The sequence below is a fragment of the Rhamphochromis longiceps genome, linkage group LG22 (genome assembly GCF_057381845.1).
Source record: "Rhamphochromis longiceps isolate RC_006_pf linkage group LG22, R_longiceps_female_GT1.1, whole genome shotgun sequence".
Taxonomy (NCBI): Eukaryota; Metazoa; Chordata; class Actinopteri; order Cichliformes; family Cichlidae; genus Rhamphochromis; species Rhamphochromis longiceps.
In genome coordinates this window covers 27,063,210-27,083,771 of record NC_140577.1, presented here as the reverse complement: position 1 = coordinate 27,083,771, position 20,562 = coordinate 27,063,210, and the positions used below count along the sequence as shown (strand labels likewise).

Here is a 20,562-nt window from a genome sequence, read left to right as displayed (position 1 = left end):
TTTAAAAGAATGTCAGCTTTATTACTTATATTGAGTGAAAGCTACATGTCAAAATTTTTTACAGATATCAAATGTGTGCAAAACATTTAAAGGGCACAATATGTGAAGTGGACAAAAGTGTGAAAAACAAAAACAAAGGGTAGCTCAAATACATCTTAGAAACCTAAACATGTTCCCATCAAACTGAAACAGAGTCAATGATTAAAAAAAGTATGATGTAAATGTAGTGAAACACCATTCCCCATAGAAGTCAGCATTCATTTGGTAATGACCTATAAAAGGCATATAGTGCTTTCAATTATATTTGCAACAGTGGAGAATGAGGAAAAATTACCTGAGGTGACAAACTGGAATGTGATTAAAGCTCTTAAGCTCTGTTTCTGTACAACATCCAAGCAGAACAAGTTTAAGCAAAAGCTTTCTTTACTTAAGGTACAAATGGCAAAAGTGCAGATGGCGGCTTTTAACTGAAATCCCTGTCAGGGAGCACCAGCGGAGCCACCAGAGTCCAGAGATAGAGGCCCAAGCCGATCCAGCTGGAGCTGATCTTCACCCAGACGGCTGGCATGCTGGACTGCATGGCGTGGTAGTCAGTGTGAGGCCTAGAGAATCACAAGAGACAGTCAGCACTGGGAGAGAAGCGAACCTCTTTAAGGTGTAGTGGCAGCAAACAGGACATACTTACTTGTACCAGTTTGTGAGCGTCATCATGATGTAGAGCGAGGCCAGAAAGAGACTGAAGTGGAAGAAGGAGTAGCTGTAGGTCACTCCATCTTCCTCATTGTCCACAGCCCGTCGGACTCCGTCCTCCCCCGCGGGGGCCTCTTCGCTGGCGGTCAGACCCTGACCTTCCTCAGTCTGCATCAGTCTGTTCACTTGAGCATTGTTGGATGAGCGGATGCTGTGATGGGGAACAGCATGAAAAACTCACTTTTCACAGACAGCAGCAAATTTCAGCAGCTTCTTATTGTGGATGCAGACAAACTGGTTTTGAACTGGTTTCCATTTTGAACTAAGTGAATATTTAGATTTCTTATGCATTTTTTTTCTACGTTTCTCTGTGTGGAGTTTGTGGCGTGTTTATTACAAAGTAGTTTTTTACAGCAACAATTCAATGCCACATGCAAACAAATAATTATATTTTTGGCCACTCCATTATTCACCAGCATGTTTGATGGGTCTTTTTGTATCTACCGAAGAAGAAATGTATCCTGCAGTTGTCTCTCTCTCAGTTGTCACATGAACTTTTAACCCCGTAAAAGTTTTCTGTTCATGGAGGTGATACTTTCTGAAATTTGGTGGTTGGGGCTTACAACACTGAACCTGTCTGATAAGTAAATATGAACACTCTGCGAGTACTTGACTAATCAGTTTTAGTCCAGATTGCAGGTAAAATCTGCTGGCTTACTTAAAGTTTTACATTCTGAGAGTCTGAATCCTCTTTACTGCTACTGCTCATCTCTCTTCCTGCACTGACTCAATGACCTCGCTTGAAAATCTCTATCAACAGCAGCACAACTTAAACATCCTCTATGCTTCCATATATGTTTTATTGTCTTTTTTTAAAAGCTAGTAGCATTTATGTACTACAACAATCCAGTATAGTCATTTGGATGAACAGCAGGGTTCCTTTTTTACACTTCCGCTGCTTAATCAACACAATCGTGTGTTTAACCATGTTGATTTGCTTCAATCTGAAGCATTTTTGATATTTTATGACCCCACTGACAGACAGAGCTTGATAATACATCAAACACTTCTTTTCTTTCAGCAGCAGCAGTAAAATACCTGGCGTAAAGAGTGCAGAACAGGAAAATGATCAATCCCACGATGCCTTGCGCATCCCACCACTGGGTGGTGCCGGGGGCTGAGGTGGGTCCTGGTGCTGGAGTTGGGCTGCTGGATTGGACCAAGCTCAACAGGCTGGGGTTACACTTCCGGTCTGAGGTGGGAAAGCAGGAAGTCGGGTGAGCACTAACAGTTAGCGATGAGAATTGTCTCCATTAAGACCACAACAGCATGTAGCTCTAAAAACATGTGTACTTGTTTTCTTTAGCTTTGAATACACTGCAGCCATACAGTGGCTCAATTATTGGACTTACTGGGGTTGTTGGTCATGGCTGACCAGGTGACATACATGGTGTAAAGGGAGATGAGGGAGGCCTGAAGCAGACCTGAGGTGGGCTGTGCCTCCTGTGGAGACGTGGAGAAAGCCAAACGTTAGAAAAGAAGGCAGCGTCTGTTAATCAAAGGTGTGGCCCTGCTCCTGCAGTCTGCATGTCTGTGTCTTTGGACATGATACTGAGCTTGCCCCTGCTACATCCATCTGAGTGAGTGTGTACAAAGCAGTTAGTGAATATTTTTTTGTAAAAATGCAGTTTGAGTGAAGCACCATCATAGTACCAGCCCACAAAGTCCTTTTATCATTAACACAAACCTCATTATCAAATAAAATCACATCAAGTGCAAGTAACTGAAGTTAGAAGTGAACTCAAACAAATTTAATTTAACATTACACTGGACAGCTGTAATAGCCTGAATTAGTCACCTGATTACTGATCTTTTCTCATGAGAAAAGTCTTTTCAGTGATTTTTTTCTCACTTTCTTTGCTACGGCACAGTGAGCGGCAGACAATGCTCCAGTGAAGTTGTCGGGGCTTTAACATACGGTGGCCCTGAGAGGTCAAATGCACCGCAAACAGAAAAGCGCTCCAAAAGCACACAAAACACAATGGAATTGAATAAAACACACTGCAAAGAGAGAAAAAAAAATGATGCAAAAGCTACAAAAAAATAATTACAAAACACAACAGCGTTTCTGTGTTCAACGTTTCTGGGGAGACAGTACCATGACAGAACAGCTGTGGAAGTGACAAGCTAACAGTGAACAGCTAATAGCAAATGTATCTACGGTGTTATATGAATCATGTGTTTAAAACTTGCATCTTTTTCTCCCCACAACACTGATGAACCCTCAGTTGCTTCTAAGTGTATCTCAGTGCAATCCTTTCTGTGATTTCTGCAGCTGGTCCGTGGTGTTATTGCGACCCCAGAATCACTGCCGTCGTGTTTTGCATGTTTTTTCTTAAGTTCCAATCCGTCTGACCTCTCAGGGCCACCACATTAACGTGGCAGCAGCTTTTTCTGTAAATTATAGAAGTCTATCTCCTCAAGTTTCTACATCACCTGGACTTTGGGCAGAATGGACACAATGGACACAATGATGCAGAATATGAGGTTGAGGCTGATGAAGACTTTGTGCTCTGTGCAGTCGTCAAGTTGGGTGTAAAAGATATAGAAGAGCACAATGGCTGTAAACGCCAAAGCGTAGTTGATGAAGGTGACGGAGAGGAGAGCTGTGGGGACAACACAAGAACAGAATCAGAGACAATCGTTTTAAAGTGCTGGGTCGTATAGTAACACTGACTCACTGAAGTATCAGCTTCTTGATCAAAATCCTAGACTTTTACAGCACAACCTCAAAGTTAGTTCAGTGGCTTTTATGCAGATAAATTATCTGTATAATGATTAAGGAAAAAAAAAAAAAGTAGTACATGTAGTATTATACATAGCCTAATCTTACATAATATCCCGTACTATCCCTTATCTGGGAAACTCCAGCTTCTCCACAGAACTATCACTTGAAGATCTGGTAGTATTATACCTGCAAACCAGCACTTGGTGTTTCCTTCCTCCGCCTTCTCGAGCCAGGACTGGTTCCAGGAATGGGCAAAGTCAATCAGTAGGATGAGCTGGATGATGATGAAGATGAAGGAGCCCACCATGCCGAAGTAATACCACACTTGTAGCAGACAGAATGAGATCGGTTAACTTTCCACAAGTTTGCTCTCTGTGTGGTGTTACAGACATTTGTTTACAACAACATGAATCTGGATCAGGAGCATCGTCATTAAAATCTGATCAGGCCTAACAGATAAGACACGTTTCCATGGTAATGCAAATTCATGTGAGATAAGCCCTGTACTGATAAACAACTCTGAAAGATCTATCACAACAAAGCTAAAACTTTTATACTGAAAGACTTAATTTTATGAGTTACTGACGTTAGAGCTCAGCTCTCTTCTCTGTCGCTGTCCAGGAATCTGTCAATGCTGCATAGCATTGTGGGAAATTTATGCCAAGACTACTGGGTTCATACCAAGTTTTAGACATATCAAAAAAAACATGTAGATACTACTGAATGTCATACTCTACATCAGTTATGGACTAATACACTAAACAATACAATGGTATGTAACTGAATACTAATATAAGTCCCCACTTTAAGTTTCCATTTTCACAGAATTTCAAAAAGTTTAACTACGGGCATTAAGATTCAAGCTCGAATTTTATCAGAACTGTCCTCACTGTGGCTAAAACCATACCTGTATTAAAGTCTCCATCTGGAATGAAGAACGCTCCCACAGTTATACCAACCAGCACCAGAAACTTGAAGAACCAGAAACTGAGGGAAAAAAAATCAATGTTATTCCATCTATGTACACACAGCAAACCGGTTTATCAGTGTTTGTGTAAATGCATTCTTAAAAGGTGCAGTGTCCACGTTTGGCCACCAGAGGGCAGCATGCTGTGGCAACGTGGAGGAGAGAAAACAAAGCTGCACCACTAACCCGTTCTGGATGGCTGCTCGGGGATCCTTGCTGCTGCGCACTCGGATCATGATGATGGAGAAGAGGAAGAAGAAGCAGGCCATGGCAAAGCACATGCGGTACACAGACTTGTAGCCCACGATGATGTCACAGTTCACCTTGTTCTCTATGCCAATTATGTGCGAACCGCCGACGCAGAACCCTGGAATCTGACGTGAACGCAAATAGGAAATTAAAGGGTGAAAGGGCAACGGTGGGGTACAACTGATTCATCTAGATTTATCAGGAAGCTCTGGGATAAAATAACCCAATTCAAACATCCAGTTAGGTCACTTTGAAATATCTGTGTTGATGGATTACAGCGGTTAATAAACTGTTTTCATAGCCATTAAATCTCATTCAACCTTTTTAAGATTTTCCTCCATGCCTGGCAGAATCATGATGATGGACACCAGCGTGCCCAGCAGCAGCAGGAAGGAGAAGGCCAGCCGGCTGATGGTGGAGTTGTATGTGGAAGGGCAACATGATGACAGCAGGCAGGAGGCCGAGCCGCACAAACAGGATGCCTGGAGAAGGACGAAAGAGAGAAATATCAGGACAGCTTCATATTTTATGCAACTCAGGGATTGGACTCGGGGGGTGTAGGATAATCAGGATAATGCATGCATGGCTTGCAAACACTGTGGTTAGGAGGGGGGGGGGAAACAAAAACAACAAAAAAAAGATACTGCTGCTGCTGTCAGGGGCAACCATCTTTCTCTTTCTTCTGCATGTTTTCAGGAGAGCAATGACAAGCCATTTTTTCCTTCCTGTGGTACTAATCAAGTCTGTGATTAGAGATGCCACCATAACAAATCTCTCCTCCTGTCTGTTTCTGATCCGGCGCTGCAAACCGGATCACGCAGGACTTCTGCATGATTCACGCGCTTGCTGCTGAGAGGTGCATGAAGCACCGAGGCGGAGACTGTAGCTGAGAGCAGCCATCCTTCACTAAATATAAGCATGCTCCAGAGGACACGAGCCCAGGGTGTAAACACTGCAGCTGCGCTGAAAAGCATTCGGTTTCTACGGCTGAGCCGGGCCTGTGCCACAGAGTGCTGGCAACAAACAGCATGAACTGAACAGCTGACCAAGTCAGTGACACATGTATTAAACCCAATCGTGAAGTTTCTCCAAGACTGCCAGAAGAAACCGGCTGTGATTGCCATGCATGTCAGCTAATTAAATATTTTGGTTTTACTGTACAACATGAGAAAAGGTGAATGGCAAACTTCAGCACACCTAGAATCTCTTCCAGAAGGTGGATTTAGTGCCACATTTAGAGAAAAACCGCTTGAACGGCAGTATTTGGTATGACCACCTTCATTCTTTAACACAGCCTCATCACTCTTAGGCAGGCTTTCTTGTCATTTCCTTCATCTGCAGGAATAGTTCTCCAGGCTTGCTGAACGTCATTGAAAGCTCTTCTTTGGATGTTACCAGCCTTTTACTTTGTTTCCTGTCAGGATGATCCCACTGCTGCTGCTTCACTAATGTTGAGGTCTGAGCTCTGCGGAGGCCAATCCATGACTGGTAGTGTGTTCTGTTTTTATCCAGGAACACCAGGAATCGGCAGTTGTTTTCTTTGCTAATGTATCTGTTATGTGTAGACACAAAAATGGTTCAACTCCCTGACTAAGGTGCCTTTTTATACTTGAATAATTTTTAGGTCAGCGTTACTGTGTCAACAAACAAAAAGATAAGCAAAACAAAAAAAACACTCCCCATTAAATAAACAGGTACAACGATTGGACTAACAAAGAGAGTGAAAAAGCAATGTCTGGCTTCTTGAAATCAGAATACTGCACTATTTTTCAAACTGTAGTCATTTCCACATTTCCAGCTCTTAGAAACTGCAATAAATCTCAGACTCTGTCCTTAACAGCATGAATGATTTCCTCTTCTTGGCAAATGTGGTCATCAGAATGAGAAAAAAAAAGTTTCGGTTTTGGTTGACGTGATCTATGGCTCACCATCACAACGTATTCCTGCGCCCAAAACACACCACTGTTACTTTAGATGACACCGCGATGAGGAAGTGACGACATCTGAGTGTGTTAAAAAGTCAAAAGTTCAAAAGCTGCGACCTTGGATTTTGTTTTAGGACATTCGTTCGCTACATTTTCCTTGCAGAACCATCTCTCATACTTTAAATGTTCTAACATGTGACAGGATTTAATGTTAGCTACCGACCCTGGATCCGATATTTGAATATGGCAGTTAAAATAAACAAATAAAATGTTAAAGTAGTGCTTGAAAAACTCAAAATGACGTTGTCTTGGAGGTTTTGTATATGCTTTGAAACACGGATCACAATCTTCAAATTGCCGAGAGGTAATCTAATCAGTTCCCACTGAATGACGTCTTCACTTACGTTTGATTTCAGTTTGAACAAGTCATTAAAAACGTTGGTTTTCATCACAATATGTTGTGTCAGAAGTCTCAAAAACTAGATCATCATTTGCACATGAACAGCACAAACAGTGATGCTGTTTTTTTTAATGTGGCACGTGACTTTATATCTGGGGAAACTCCGGAAACTCCACCTTGGACAGCTAGCTGCGTCGTCTACTGATGTACTGACTGAAATGATGTGGGTCGTAGCCGCAAACCTCTCTCCACGTGTCTAAACTCACCATTCATCGTCACTCTAAAACACTAAACCAAGTTACTCACGTTATCTGCTAAAACGCTTCAGAAAGTTGATAATTCCGACGTCCCTCGAATCCAACTATCCAGCACAGATTTCTTTAGAACATTAAAGAAAGTATAAGATCAAAGTAAATGTCACAGGACATGTGTAGTGTTGAGTTTGTCAGTAGGCTAAAGGAAACGAATCTAATTTTAGCGGTTTCACTTGAAGTTGTGTCATTTCCCTTGCCTAATGTCGGCCTGCCTAGTAAAGCAAGGCAAAAGAATTAGATAAAAACAAAGAAATAAAGACGTTTAAAAACTACTACGTATTTCATTTGCCAACACGACAACTGGCAAATGTATACTTACACAACTTCCGAGTGAACCCAGAGCCAAACAAGCACCCATGATGTTTTAATTCCGTAAAAGTCTCGGTAAAAGTCCTCAAAGCTCGAAAAGTTCAGGAAGAAACTGACGCAAAACAATGGAGTAAGGTTAATTAAACGGAACACAGTGACAGACGTCCGCACGAGATTTTCAAATTAAAAAAATTCTTTGTCTGCACGTACACAATTCAGGGATAATCCATAACTGAAAACACAAATATTTCAGTTAATCATACATTTTTGCATTAGTTTACACCCTCATATGAAATACAAATAATCCGCGGAACGTTCTGTTGCTGTTAAAACTGTGGCTGCTCTGTTTTACTTTGACGCCTAATCGACTGTACTTCCGGCACTGTTTGGCTAAATTGGGTAAAACTGCGCGCATGACAGTTTTCTCTGGGGCGTTACTGTTAATAACCAGATATTTGGCTTTTGGCCATCCAAAACCTATTGTGATTGGATCCGTGAGTTGTCCCTCCAGAAATGTGGCCAATTATGTGCTAATGCGCAATAGCGAAAATGCCCTTCTTTTACAGGCCTTCAAACACCTAAACCCAAACGTATATCACGTTTTCTTAGAATTCCCTACTAAATTTCTCAGTGAACTATGGTCAAGTAAAAAGAATAGTCATTAAAAAAGCAGAAAGACAATATTAAATAGTATTATTATTATTAACAATGATTTTATTATATGAAAAACATGTTTCCTATTATGTTGTATAGCGTATCTGTTTTAATGAGTGTTCTCTAAAACCATAGGGTGTTGTGTCGTCATCCATTTTATTGACATTTTAATTCTAGCGATCATTTTATAGTGTTCCTTTAAATGCCTTAACATTTAATGTCATAGTGGTAAAGAAATGTTAAATACATGTTTATTTGATTTATTACAGCTTACAGCACAAATAAAAAAAGAAAAGAAAAAGTAAAAGTAAATTTAAAAAAAACTGAAGGTGAGTTTAAAGCAGTAGGGTGCAAACCTCCATCTGTTTGTGTGCCTGACCTTCAGGGACGCGGTGAAGGTGTTCAGCTGTGAGTAATTTGTTACGGTGCAAGGATCTATTTTCCGCCTCTTCACACTTGCTTTCTCTACCAGATAAAAAGATGTTCAAATCAAACCCTTTGATACATAAAATCATGACTATAATCAATCCGATGTTTTTCCAAACATTCCGTGTCCTGTCATTAGACTTGTTCTAGATGCCATTTGATAATAAGAGGTCCACTGAACAACGTATTTAGAGTGTAAAATTGCCTGTTGACTAAAACAACCTCAGAAAGCGCTTTGCCATTACAGCATCGCTCTTCTTCTCTTAATGTTTTAAGGTGGAAGCCTTAAACAGCCTTGGCATGCATATTGCAGTCTCACTGCAATCTCTGCAGTAGGAAGGATTGAAATATTTGTGGTATTTAGGACTAAAGACATATGGTGGACTTATCTGATTTAGTCAAAGGGCATGTAAACAAGTGATACTGCTTCTGATCATCTGAACGTATAAAAAAGGCGCACCCCTCACTCATAAAACAATGGTACAAACCTTTGAGCCACAAGACTAAGCCCAGAAAAGAAAAGTAACAACGGAAATTGTAGCAAATTACCTTCAAAATAAAATAAAGCTATTCAGATCAATGACTGTAGAAAACAGATTACAGAAGGCAAAATCAATAATATTAAGAGGTGGAATCTGTTTTGATCACGATAATTGGTTTGTGTTGATTTCATGATTGTTAAACATCTGCGATAATTTTGTCATGAAGGGTTTTCAAAAATTAAGGAAGAGAAGAGGGTCAATATCTATTTGGTAAGTAGAAAATGATACAGTAGCCAAAGGCTTACAAAGGTTATTATGTAAGGTTGCCATTCTTGTACACTTGTGTTTTGGTTTGCACTTTGCACCTCCTTACACTCAGCTGCACAAGTCTGCCCTTTAACTTATGTTATTGTTGTTGTTGTTGTTGTTGTTGTTGTTGTTGTTGTTGTTGTTGTTGTTGTTGTTGTTGTTATCAATTAGGGCTGCCACGATTTGTCGACTAGTCACGATTATGTCGACTATCAAAATCGTCGACGACTGATTTAATAGTCGACGCGTCGTTTGAAACTTTGTACGATCACAAAAGACGCAGGAATAAGTGGCAGGATTTAAGAGTGTAATAACGGACTGAAACAGAAGATGGCAGCATTGCATGTACAAGGATGTCAGCTACCGTTAAACCCCGAAGAAGAAGAAGAAGCAGCAGAATTCATATCCCAGAATTCATAGCGCGGCCCAGCGCAGTTTCCAACAATGGCGGCAGCTGGTTAGTTTTAATGTTACTCTTATTATTCTTTCTGGGTCACAAAATAAACGTTTAACATATTTTCAGGCGAGAATGTAGCTGTGTAAACCTCAAATATCTGCTCAGTTTATCAGGACACCACATATTTTCAAAAGCGCTCCGACGTTTTCGGAGACATCTGTCACCCACTAGCTCGTTAGCGAGCCGGGGGCTAGGCTCACTAGCTCCGTGAGAACACCGGACTCCCCGCAAATCGTTTTCAAACCCACCGCCGTCTTTCGCTACTCAGGTTAAATATATATGAGTCACTTAGATAACTTAAAATGTTATTGTTTGGCTTTTTTTTTTTAGTATTTTATTTGTTCCTGAGTAAATCGGTTTGGCTGAGATTAAAGTTATAGTTTTTACACAGCTGAATAAACGTCAAGCAGACAGCTGATTATCAGAAGTGTGAGATGCTCCAGAATATACTCCAGTGTCCTGTTATATTTTAGATAGCAAGGAGTTTATTAAACTTCACCGAAACAATCTGCAAATTTCATTAAAATTTAATAAACGATCATCTTGTCTTTATTTTTAGTTAGCACAGACCTTAAATACTTAAAGCTGTAAGCTAATGATAGTTATATAAGAGCAGATGCTGCTGGTGCAATAAGCTGTAGTTTTACGTCTAATGGATGATGATCTGATTAGTCGACTAATCGCAAAAATAATCGGTGACTAGTCGACTATCAAAATAATCGTTTGTGGCAGCCCTATTAGCAATAATAATAATAATAAATCATCTATATGCTATTTGCATATTTTTAATTGGTTGTTTTCACATTTTCTATTTTATTTAGTCAAACTCTTCAAGCTTTCCAAATCCCTCCTGCTTGTTTTTAACTTTTTATGGCTGTCACTGTCGTCCACTAAATACAAAGCGGATTTGCTGTCATTGTAAAATTACTTGACATTACAACTAAGTACTGCTTTATTTTTTTTAATCCATATATTCAATGAATCTTTCTGTTTCTGTCATCTTGCCTACTTTTTCTAACGCTTGCTGTTGCTCTTATTTTGAAGGCCGAGTTACCCTCTCTTCCTGTATCTCCCGGCCTAAGCACGTGCGTCTTGACCCGCCTCCTTGTTGCCGCTGCTGAGCGCGCAGTGAAGCGTTCCTCTGTCCGTGTGCTGTCACCGCTCATCATTTAGTCCACCGTGCCGCGGGTCCGGCGCTGTCATCTGGAATGAGGCGGTGTGGTGTGTCGTATCGGACGGACTCCTTGACACTGCGCACATTCTCTTCTTCGTCCCTGCGGAAGATGGTGGCTGGCGGCTAATTCCAACTTCTTACTCCTTGGAGGTCCCTTATGCCCCCCCTCGCCTGAAGCGCACTGAAATCAGTTGGTGAGTGTTCGTCGTTGCGCACATATACCTACACTTGTTCTGCTCTACAGGTAGGACAGCAGACTGTTGCCTGCTCATGTGCCTCCGAGGCAGACTGCAGGAGAGCTGCTGGTTCCATAGATTAAAGGCAGGGTGGAATTATTGTGGCATGCTGGAGCCATTATGTGAGCCGAAAGTGATTAAAAAAAGAGAGAGAGAAAGCAACAGGAGCATCGACTTATCTGCCAGCAGCACTCACATCTGGCACCAGCTGAAGGCTCGTTCAAACCGAACAGCACCTTATTGTAAACGTTGACAGGTGTCAACTCCAGCAGCCTACCTGTCAACTCCGTATGAGCTGGTAGCACTGAGCGCATCAGCTGTTCACATAAAAATGCCACAGGCTCCCAGCAGCGAGGTTGATGGTAGCTGGATTATCTGCTTTGGTTTATTAAAAGGTGGGTAAACTGTGACCTTCAGGCATGAAGTGTTGAGATAATTCTCAGGCTGCGTTTAAAATGATTGAAAACAATGATGGATGTTCGCAGGAGAACAGGCTTTTGGTTTCATTTTAAAGGAGACCTTTTTTTCATAAGGATACAGATACATAATCTACCACAAACATCACTACAAGAGGCTGGAAACTCTAAACCTTCACTAAAATTAATCTTTTATAATGCTTCATACCTGCCTGTTATATATTAACAGGTGACACTGTTAAACCCTTTAATCTACTAAACTCTTAATAGCCTTGCTATGTTTGTCCTTATCCATAAGTTTCAGACCCCCTAGTGAGCAAAGGGCCTTGAACAAGCCTCAGTCTTTATGCTTTGGTGAAGCTAAACATGTTCCCAAAAACAGCTCAGGATTTAAAACCCTGTCTGCCTGCCTCTCTGTGTTGCATCGTCTTGCACGAGCTCTGTAGTGAATCATAGTTGTACAATGTCAGGTAAAGAAATTGCAGTCCGGGGTCGGCCTGGGTGTTAGCAGAGCCTTCCTATTTTTCATAGTCATTTTAGCTCCGAGGCACTTGGTTTCAATTTATGATTTCACCCTGTGTTAATTACATCACCATGAGGTCATGTTTGAGAATCAGCCTCAGTTCTGATCAGTAGCTGGCACCAGTGGGGCTTTTTTTTTGGCCTCTGTGATGCAGTGATACCTGTCAATCACGCTGTGTGGGCAATGCGGTCTCAAACCAGTGGCTCCCTTTGTTTTTCACAAAACCACTAAAGGAATGTGAAAATTAAACTCTTGATTTTGCTGAACCTCAATAGCAGTGGATGTAGACACATATATAGTTTGTCTTCATTAAATTAAAATTGACTATATTCAAAGCTGTTGGGCTGCTATTTGTTATGAAATGGAATACTTTTAATTTTATTTGTTCTTGGATAGGTAAGGCTCAAAGTGGCCCGCAGAGCTTTCTAGTTACTCTATTTCAATGTGGGCCTACACATTTTTTCTTTTTCACTGTTGTTCTGTTTTTCTAGTATTTAAAATAATCAAATATTGCAGTGATTATAGTTAAATAATCCTCCTAACCAGCCAACTGCAGAATAGTCACATGTGGTAGAATATTAATATATATCGATAGGTTAATTTATACTTAATAGGCGGTGGCGACTTCATTAAGATAAGATTAGACCTTAGAGTATAAAGCTCCTTGAGGCAACTGTTGTTGTCATTTTGACACTGTATAAATAAAACTGAATTGAATTAGACAGCATGTACTTTATTTATTCAAACATCGGAAAATTTGTGACAACAGTTAAAAATGTTTTTGAGACAATAGACATGGCTTAATAAGCAGGTATTATAACGCTCCATTATGTCTCAAGGCTCCGTACCTTTTTGTTTTTTATGTAGGAAATTGTTGTAAAATAGCGCTTTTGTAAAGATTACCAAACCCTGCCCGTGTTGTTATTAATTTTTATTCATTTATTTTTGAGTTTTGGTCGTGTTTATTGTAACTTATTCGTTCTTCTACAAAAGGAATCCTTTTGATGTTAAAAAAAAAGACCTATTGTAACCTTTTATACTGTATAGTCACAGCAGTGTTGGCAAACAACTGCCTCAGCAAGATTAGCATTTATCTAAAGTTGTGTTTCTAGCTATTTGAAGAATATTGTCATTACTTAGTGGGGCTGTTTAGGTTTCATTCAACTCCCAGTATGATACCAGGAATTTGGAAGTGGGTAACAGTTGCGTAATTCTCGGTTTAAAACAAAAAATAGAGCCGATCTGATTTTTATTGGTAGGCCAGTATTATTGACCGATGTTAACTATTTGCTGATCTATTTGCTAATAAGGGAAAATTTAACATTGTACATTATTTTACGTTGTACAGTTTTCCACCAGAGGGCACTCAGCAGTATTAGGAAAACATACGTTTGCAACCCCCTACATAAACGCAACAACCAGCTAAATGGAGAGCGTCAAAGAGTATAGTACACATAACAAAAGTTAGGGAAATCTGTTTATGTTTCGTGTGTCTAAAAGAGCAAAAAAAATAAAACCTGGCTGATATATTAGAATATTTTGGATTTTTAAAATCACCAAATATTGTTACTGACATTGATCTTAAAAATCCTATATACATATAATCCTATATACATATAATCCTATATACATATAATCCTATAATATAGGATTATATGTATATAGGACCTATATACATATAATCTTATATACATTGGGCTTTAACCAAAATGGCAAATGAGTTCCATTTTATGACAGAAGCCTGGGTAATGAACAGCATCTATCTTAGGTTATGAGCTACTAGTAACTTGGCCTAAACAAGAAACTTTTATTCTTGTTCATGCTCTGCCAACTCTGGTCAGAGCAGATAGTTATTGTGCTTGTGATATTCCAAACGTGTTGCCACCTAGGAAGTTGCAGAATACCCTCTGGTAATTTGTTGAATGCTGGTGCCAATAGATCACCAAATAGCTAAGATCACCCAATAATATCGGACTGCCAATAAATCAGTCAGGCTCCACTTTTTGCTAAACAGTCTCAATGAGAGCAGTGCGAATAAACCAAAACAAATGAACAGCGAAACCAAAACAAGTAGCTAAAATAGGCTCAAAAGCTTTGTAAAGCTGCTTACATAAGAGGTGTCACTTTTAACGTATGTTGTTGGCTTACATTTAGCTTTAAATGAATTGACCATTTTGTTACATTAAAACAAATCTTTCTTAAATAGTGATCATACCAGCTCTGATGTTGGTAAAATACAAAAACATAAAAGTTTCGAAGCTTTTCAAATGTACTTGTGTAAGCATTATACGATGCAGGAGTGGAAGGATTGTACTGCATCCTGGTCTTTCTTGAGAATCAGTCTTCACGTCACTTTGTTTTAACATTGATGATGGCCGACAGATGATGGCATCACACCATGCTCTCCTCCCACCCGTTGTGATTTCGCAGTCCCAGAAGTGCCAGATGTGGTTCGTTGCTCAGTCCTTTATCAGTAACCTCCTGAAAACAGTTCCAGTCAGCATAATTTTATCTTTTACAAGAACCAAGCATGCCAATGTTATCAGTAATCAGGTGACTGCTCTACCTATAAAACTGTTTAATCTTCAGTGGCCTCCACATTGCTGAGCAGCTTATCTTCAGCTCTTATCTAACAGTTCCTCTCATTAAAAGCCAAGACTGAGTAAGAACTAGCGTGTATCGAAGTTTAAGCAACACTGATGATCTTTAGACCAAAGATATTAAAAGCTGATGTGTTGTGTTGAGCAAAATTCTGTAATAATTCTCAAAACTTGAACATTTTGTTGGCAAAAAGATTAGAGGGATTAGTTTACAATATATGATAAGTGGACTGGTTTTTATATAGCGATTTTCTACTTGAGCACTAAAAACACACTTTAGATTGATTCTCAACAGCAACTTTAATGACTAATTTATTACAGATTACGCATTAACAAATTTACAGTATGGAGGTTAGCTATAAGCCATTTATCCAGCTAAAATGCACCATTGTCGGTAGTTCTAGTGTTTAGTTTTTTTTTAATGTAATTAGGTAGTCTAACGAGGTAGTCCTGCTGCTAATACCACAGATTGTTTTAGAGGTGGGAGAAAATGTCATACTTAGCCATACTGCTAAACTATTGCAATACTTTTATGATATTAAAAGTTAGATTAAAAATTGCTGTTATTCTAAAAGGTTCATCCACCAATTTAACCCACTAGAGCAGGGGTGGGCAATTCCAGGCCCCGAGGGCCGGTGTCCTGCAGGTTTTAGATCTCACCTTGGGTCAACACACCTGAATCACATGATTAGTTCGTTACCAGGCCTCTGGAGAACTTCAGGACATGTTGAGGACCTAATTTAGCCATTTAAATCAGCTGTGTTGGTTCAAGGACACATCTAAAACCTGCAGGGACACCGGCCCTCGAGGCCTGGAGTTGCCCACCCCTGCACTAGAGTCACTATTTAATAACTTATAGTGGTGGCATTTATCATCTTGCAGTAAAGAAGATGAAACTCAGAGGTTGTAAATGGCAAACAGCAGGAGAAAGCTAACAACGGAGCCACTAAACTAATCCGATGCATTATTAAAACTGAATGATAACGATAGACACACACACCAATACCATAATGGAGTAATGACATCATGGCACTTTGACTTTTTGGAGATATTGTTTTCTTATTGGGTTATACAGATATTTTAATATGTAAGTAACACTACTGTAATCGAAAGGACCCGACGCGACTCAGAAGGTCACGTTTTGCTTTTTATTATATTCAGTGTTTCTGTGGCTTTTCACTGTGCGCTTCAACACTTTGCAGTGCTCACTGTTCCGACTTTGCACCGGCTCTTTGCTCCAGCAGCTCTCTCCTCCTCTGCGGCCTGGCCGCTACTGAAATAGGGAAGGCATGATTAGATGATGCTTGCCGGCTGCGAAAACCAACCTTCCCTGACACCACATTCTGAACCCGCTGCTCCACTCCTTCCCTGCAGCTGAGCCACAAACCACACCAGCCACAGATACATTTAAATAATAATTGTTATAAAAATCTTTATGATAAAAAACACATATACACACTCACAAATGACATGTTCATCAGAATATTAAGTACGCTAATGATCAATCAGACTTTATTTATGCAGCACTTTGCAAAGAAATCAACTCGGCTCAGAGTGTTATAAGTAACTGACAAAATCTTGACAAAAAAATCAATGCATTTAGAAATGACCGTATCCACAAAGCTGATGAATCTAATTTTGAAAATGATCAGCTTGTTTCAATTTCAGTTTATTTTTATTTATATAGTTGCTTTAAAGCATTTTATATGGGAAGATAAAGAACCTACAACCTTAAAGAGAAAACACCAACAATCAGACATTCCTTTATGACAAACCTTTTGGCAACGGCGGGAAGAAAGAACTCCCTTTTAACAGGAAGAAACCTCTAGCAGAACTTGACTCAGAGAAGGGCAGCCATGACAAGTGATAGTTATCCTGCTGGAGGCACTTTGTTAACTTCTTTTAGTCCTTTGAGATTCAATAACCCCAACCCTATGTTTTGGAGATGGAAAAAACTAAATTTGGAAAAAAAAATTAAATAGCACCCCCCTCAGTTTGGAAAGGATTACAAATCTATTAGGGTTTACATTTGCCAAAATAAATCCGCCTTGATGATCCCCAAGAATTTTGGGAAAATATTCTGCGGACTGTTGAGGTCTGTTTCATTTTTTGGAAGCTTTCTGTTACATCTGACATGAAACTAACAAAGAATGTTATAAAAAATAACATCACACCAACAGTTAAACATGGTGGTGGTAGTGTGATCTAGGGATACTTTGCTGCTTCATGACCTGGACAACTTGCCATAATTGATGGAACCACGAGTTCTGCTCTCTATCAGAAATTCGTAAAGGGGAATGCTCAGAATGTTTCAGTGAGACTTATGCTCTGGCCCTTCTTTCATAGCTCAAGACTGAAAGTAAAGGACCACGTGTTGTTTTGAAGCTGCGATGTGTGAACACATCTGCTGTCTGCCTTAAATTTGTGCTCGAAGATGGATGAAGTTTTGATGAAGATGGGCCCACTTTTAAAGTTGGAATTTCGACTCTCTGCTGCAAGAGAGAGACGGCAACAGCTAACTGTCGCCTGTCGCTAACAGTTTTACCACCAGGTGCTGAATGCAATTCCCATTGATTATGGGGTTTGCCTATTTGAGGTTGGAAGCAGTAATTTTCTGTGCAAAATGCAAGTCATTCATTATTCCTATGTATTGACCAGTGACCTATAAGAGTGTAGTCCAAGCCGCTACTTCTGTAAAGCCTGTTGCCCTTTACTGTGACCTATGGCTTGCTGCCATTTAGCTGCTGCTACTTTTATCTTTCTGCCATTAAAACATGTCAGTCAGTTCTTTTCCCACCTGGCTGTGGAGGGCATATGAAATGGCAGGGATGTTTTGCTGAGATGCAGAGGACAGCAGATGATAATAGGAACAGAGGGTTGTGTTAGACTGTTCTGACCTCAACCTCTTCATGCCTGTTTTCACAGCAGCCCTGCCTGATGCAAGGCAGTGGGGTGGCAACAAAACTTCATAGCATGCCACTGCCTGACTCTATGGGAAAGGACGGGGGTTCATCAGTGTCATCTCTCCTGCTGCCAGCTTATCCATACTGATTAGATGGGAAGGGAACAGTCGATGATGGGATGGATGGTTTGCTATGGAGACAAAGGCTTTTTTGTAATTCCCAAGGCATCCATCAAATCCACAGGTCAATGACCCTATCAGTGTATCAGACTAGCGCTGGGCGATATATCGAGTTTTTAAAACATATCGATATATTTTTATACGAGATATAAGATGTGACAATATCCTTTATATCGATATAGTCTATGTTACGTTATAATTATAGTTGTGGAGCCGCAAGTTTGCCTCTCTTTCGTCCACTTTTGTCTCTACGCAACGTTACTCCGCCTCGCCTTCACTGAAGACAACTCCCCCTCCTCCCCCATCGCTTCACGTGCAGGCAGCGACAAGACGGACACGGCAAATCTCCGTTAACGAGTTACTGCGCATCGCCCCATGCGTGGGGCTGGACGGCGTCAACGTGCTAACGAGCTAAACATGCTAACGAGCTAACAGCGCTAACCCTAAAATCCTTTCATTCTCTCAAAAGTTGATAGCGCGCCTTATGTATGAATTCTGGTTGTGCTTGATGGCCGCGAACCGATTTTATGTGGTACACGGCGCTCAGCAATCTGTCAAAAATGTTTGAGTACGACTTTCGTAAGCTACGGAGCTGCACCGCTTGATAGATTGTCGGCGCATTACGGCTACCGAGGAGCTTCGCGGAGTGATACGTACTGTGCATCAACGTAATATTACCGTATTGTGTGTGTATAAGGACCATAAATGGCACCTGTAAGAGAGGTGGTTATGAAGCGGATTTCAAACTCCAGGCTATCAGTCACACAGTAAAACTTGGGAACAGAGCAGCTGTGAAATCTGTCTTTGTTATTACGCTCAGCGTCTTTTAGTTTACATTTTGACTGCACAATTGTGAGCTCTTTGTTTAGCACAAAAACAACCTTGTTTTCTTTTATTTATGGAGCATTATTATTTAATGAATTCTCATAATTTAATTTTGAGTAATTTTTCATGTACATCTGTGCTGTATGTTAATAAAAGTGCCTGTGTGACATCTGGGACACAGCTTTGACTAAGAACTCTCTTTTTGTTCTTACTTTATGGCTTAAAAAAAAAAATCGAGATATATATCTTATATCGCCATCCAGCTAAAAAATATCGAGATATGAATTTTGGGTCATATCGCCCAGCCCTATATCAGACCATACAATAGAATCCGCTGCTTCGTTTTTCTCTGTAATTATAGCGTGAGATGCTTACTGCCCCAGAAACGGGCACAGCATCTCAAAACAGTTTGTCAGACATCAACCATGTGACGAATTCATTCTGCTGATTGGTAAATGAAGAGGCTGTCAAAGAGTGAAAGGTTCAGATGTTTCAGTTTCAGTGTTTCAGTGGGCACCATTGAGAAGTGTTTGGTTGAGGAGGCCTCGCTGTGGCTGTACCTGGCAACTTGGCACATTTGCATCTACGTATGGCAGCAAGGTGGAAATATTAGAAAATCTTAAATGTTCAATTAAAACATTCTGATTTTTAACAGTTAAACCCACTGTAGATTTGTGATCTGTCCCGATTCTCAAAGGGAAAGAGAAGAGCTTTGACATCCATTATACAACTAATGTTCTTGAACAAATATTCATTGAACCTTCAAGAACTCAAAAGGTTTTTAGACTACTACTATTTCAATGTGAGAGTCTTTATTGAATACTTCCATTGTTATTGGTAGTTGGCAACTGCCAACTGCTGGAGGTTGCTTGTTGTCACTATGTGAAAGTGGTTACAAAGCTATATAGTACTGTATGGAAGTCCTGCTTGGGATTGCTTTGGTAACTAGGAAATTTGCTCAGGTGCTAGGCAAAATAGATCACAAAGAGGTTTGTGGTGCAGCACAAAACATTGTTCCTGGGTTTCATTGCAGATTTTCAGCTTTCATGACCACTTGGAGGTTATTTGCCATCTCCTAGCAACCAAGATGATTATAAGGAGGTTTTTGGTGCAGTACTCTTTGCGATCATGTGACCAAGTTCCAGCAACCACATGCCAACCATTCTAGGAATACACATTTATCCCTTGCAAATGGGGGGTGCCAAGGGGTTAGCAACAAATGTTGCTCTGCTGCAGACACAGAATTGAACTGAATAAATTCAGCTGCTTAGATTGCCCTTTTTTGTTGTAGTCAGAACTGTTGATCAGTGTATCCTTACTAATGATGAAAATACTTTATTCTCTTAATCTGCTGCTCTCCTTGCCTTTGTGGGGCTTTATAGTACACTGTTTGGTATTGTGGTTCACCCTCACCTCCCTCATATTGTTATTTGTAGCTAATAGCTGTTTTCAAAAAGAGAAAAATCCACACACTCACATCCTTCTGGTGTCAGATTAGGCTCTAATCTGTTCATTTCTGGCACTTTGAAAACTGGAGATGTGCAGCTGTGCCATGGATGTTATTTTTCTCTTTTGCTGTGAGTAGGGCTGGGCCATATCATACCATTCACGGTAACACCGGTATAATGTTGGGCAACGATAAGAAAATGAAATATCGCGATAAAATATGGGTAAAACGCCCATGCGCAGTGCCTTTGTTTTTCAATCCTTTGATTTTTCTGAAAATCGACAGTGCC

The 20,562-nt window shown here is 40.2% G+C and overlaps 2 protein-coding genes across 3 annotated transcripts in view; one reads left to right on the top strand and one right to left on the bottom strand.

Annotated features, from left to right (window-relative positions):
- Positions 1-7,788, bottom strand: serinc2 (serine incorporator 2). Its single transcript, XM_085396156.1, has 10 exons — positions 7,653-7,788; positions 5,015-5,176; positions 4,632-4,819; positions 4,386-4,465; positions 3,665-3,802; positions 3,187-3,356; positions 2,103-2,193; positions 1,789-1,942; positions 686-901; positions 1-602 (listed from the first exon to the last, which is right to left on the bottom strand). The coding sequence occupies exons 1-10, from the start codon at positions 7,689-7,691 to the stop codon at positions 464-466; spliced, it is 1,377 nt and encodes a 458-aa protein (XP_085252282.1). The 5' UTR covers positions 7,692-7,788; the 3' UTR covers positions 1-463.
- Positions 7,789-9,933: 2,145 nt separating this feature from the next.
- Positions 9,934-20,562, top strand: part of pkib (protein kinase (cAMP-dependent, catalytic) inhibitor beta) — a 32,788-nt gene continuing 22,159 nt past the window's right edge. For both annotated transcript variants that reach the window (XM_085395976.1, XM_085395978.1), the window contains exons 1-2: positions 9,934-9,970; positions 11,015-11,338. The gene's annotated coding sequence lies outside the window, so the exon portion shown is untranslated. The remainder of the gene's footprint in view (positions 9,971-11,014; positions 11,339-20,562) is intronic.